A 562-nucleotide genomic window follows, 5' to 3' on the forward strand; every position below is an offset into this window, starting at 1 on the left:
GAGCGCAGCAGGTGCAGCGTTGCATCCCGCCACTGCTTCGTGCTGCAGCACCACGGGTATCTATCTGCAGCAGCAGGAAGAGGAACAGCAGCAGCAGCAAACAGCAGCCAACGAAGACAGAGCTGCTGCCGCTGCGATAGAAGACAAAGGTAAGAATAAGGGGCAGGCAGCAGCTCCACTGTCTGCTGCAGCTGCTGCAGCACAGGCAGCACACCGCAGCACAACTGAAACTGACCCCGACCTCCTGCTGCTGCTGCTGCTGCTGCTGCTGCTGTTCCTGCTGCTGCTGCTGCTGTTGTTTTTGTTGTTGCTGCTGCTGCTGCTGCTGCGCTAAGGGTAGACAAAGCACGCTGGCCTTGAGCCCCCAAGGCAGCTGTCTCCTCTATCTGCTGCTGCTGCTGCTGCTGCTGCTGCTGCTGCTGTTGCTGCTGCTGCTGCTGCTGCTGCTTGGAGGGTCCCCCTGTGTTGTAGATGAGGCAGCAAGCAGCAGAACTGTGCAGCAGCAGCAACGAAGACAGATCAGCAACAAATGAAGACAGCCACGGGTATCTGCTGCGGTGCC

The 562-nt window shown here is 59.1% G+C and overlaps 1 protein-coding gene across 1 annotated transcript in view; it reads right to left on the bottom strand.

Annotated features, from left to right (window-relative positions):
* Positions 1-562, bottom strand: part of EMH_0024960 (uncharacterized protein) — a gene marked incomplete at both ends in the record, with an annotated part of 12,942 nt that overhangs the window by 8,916 nt on the left and 3,464 nt on the right. The window contains one exon of the mRNA XM_013502377.1: positions 236-560. Coding sequence (XP_013357831.1) covers positions 236-560 — 325 coding nt within the window. The remainder of the gene's footprint in view (positions 1-235; positions 561-562) is intronic.

The sequence above is a fragment of the Eimeria mitis genome, genomic scaffold (genome assembly GCF_000499745.2).
Source record: "Eimeria mitis Houghton genomic scaffold, Emh_scaff900, whole genome shotgun sequence".
Taxonomy (NCBI): Eukaryota; Apicomplexa; class Conoidasida; order Eucoccidiorida; family Eimeriidae; genus Eimeria; species Eimeria mitis.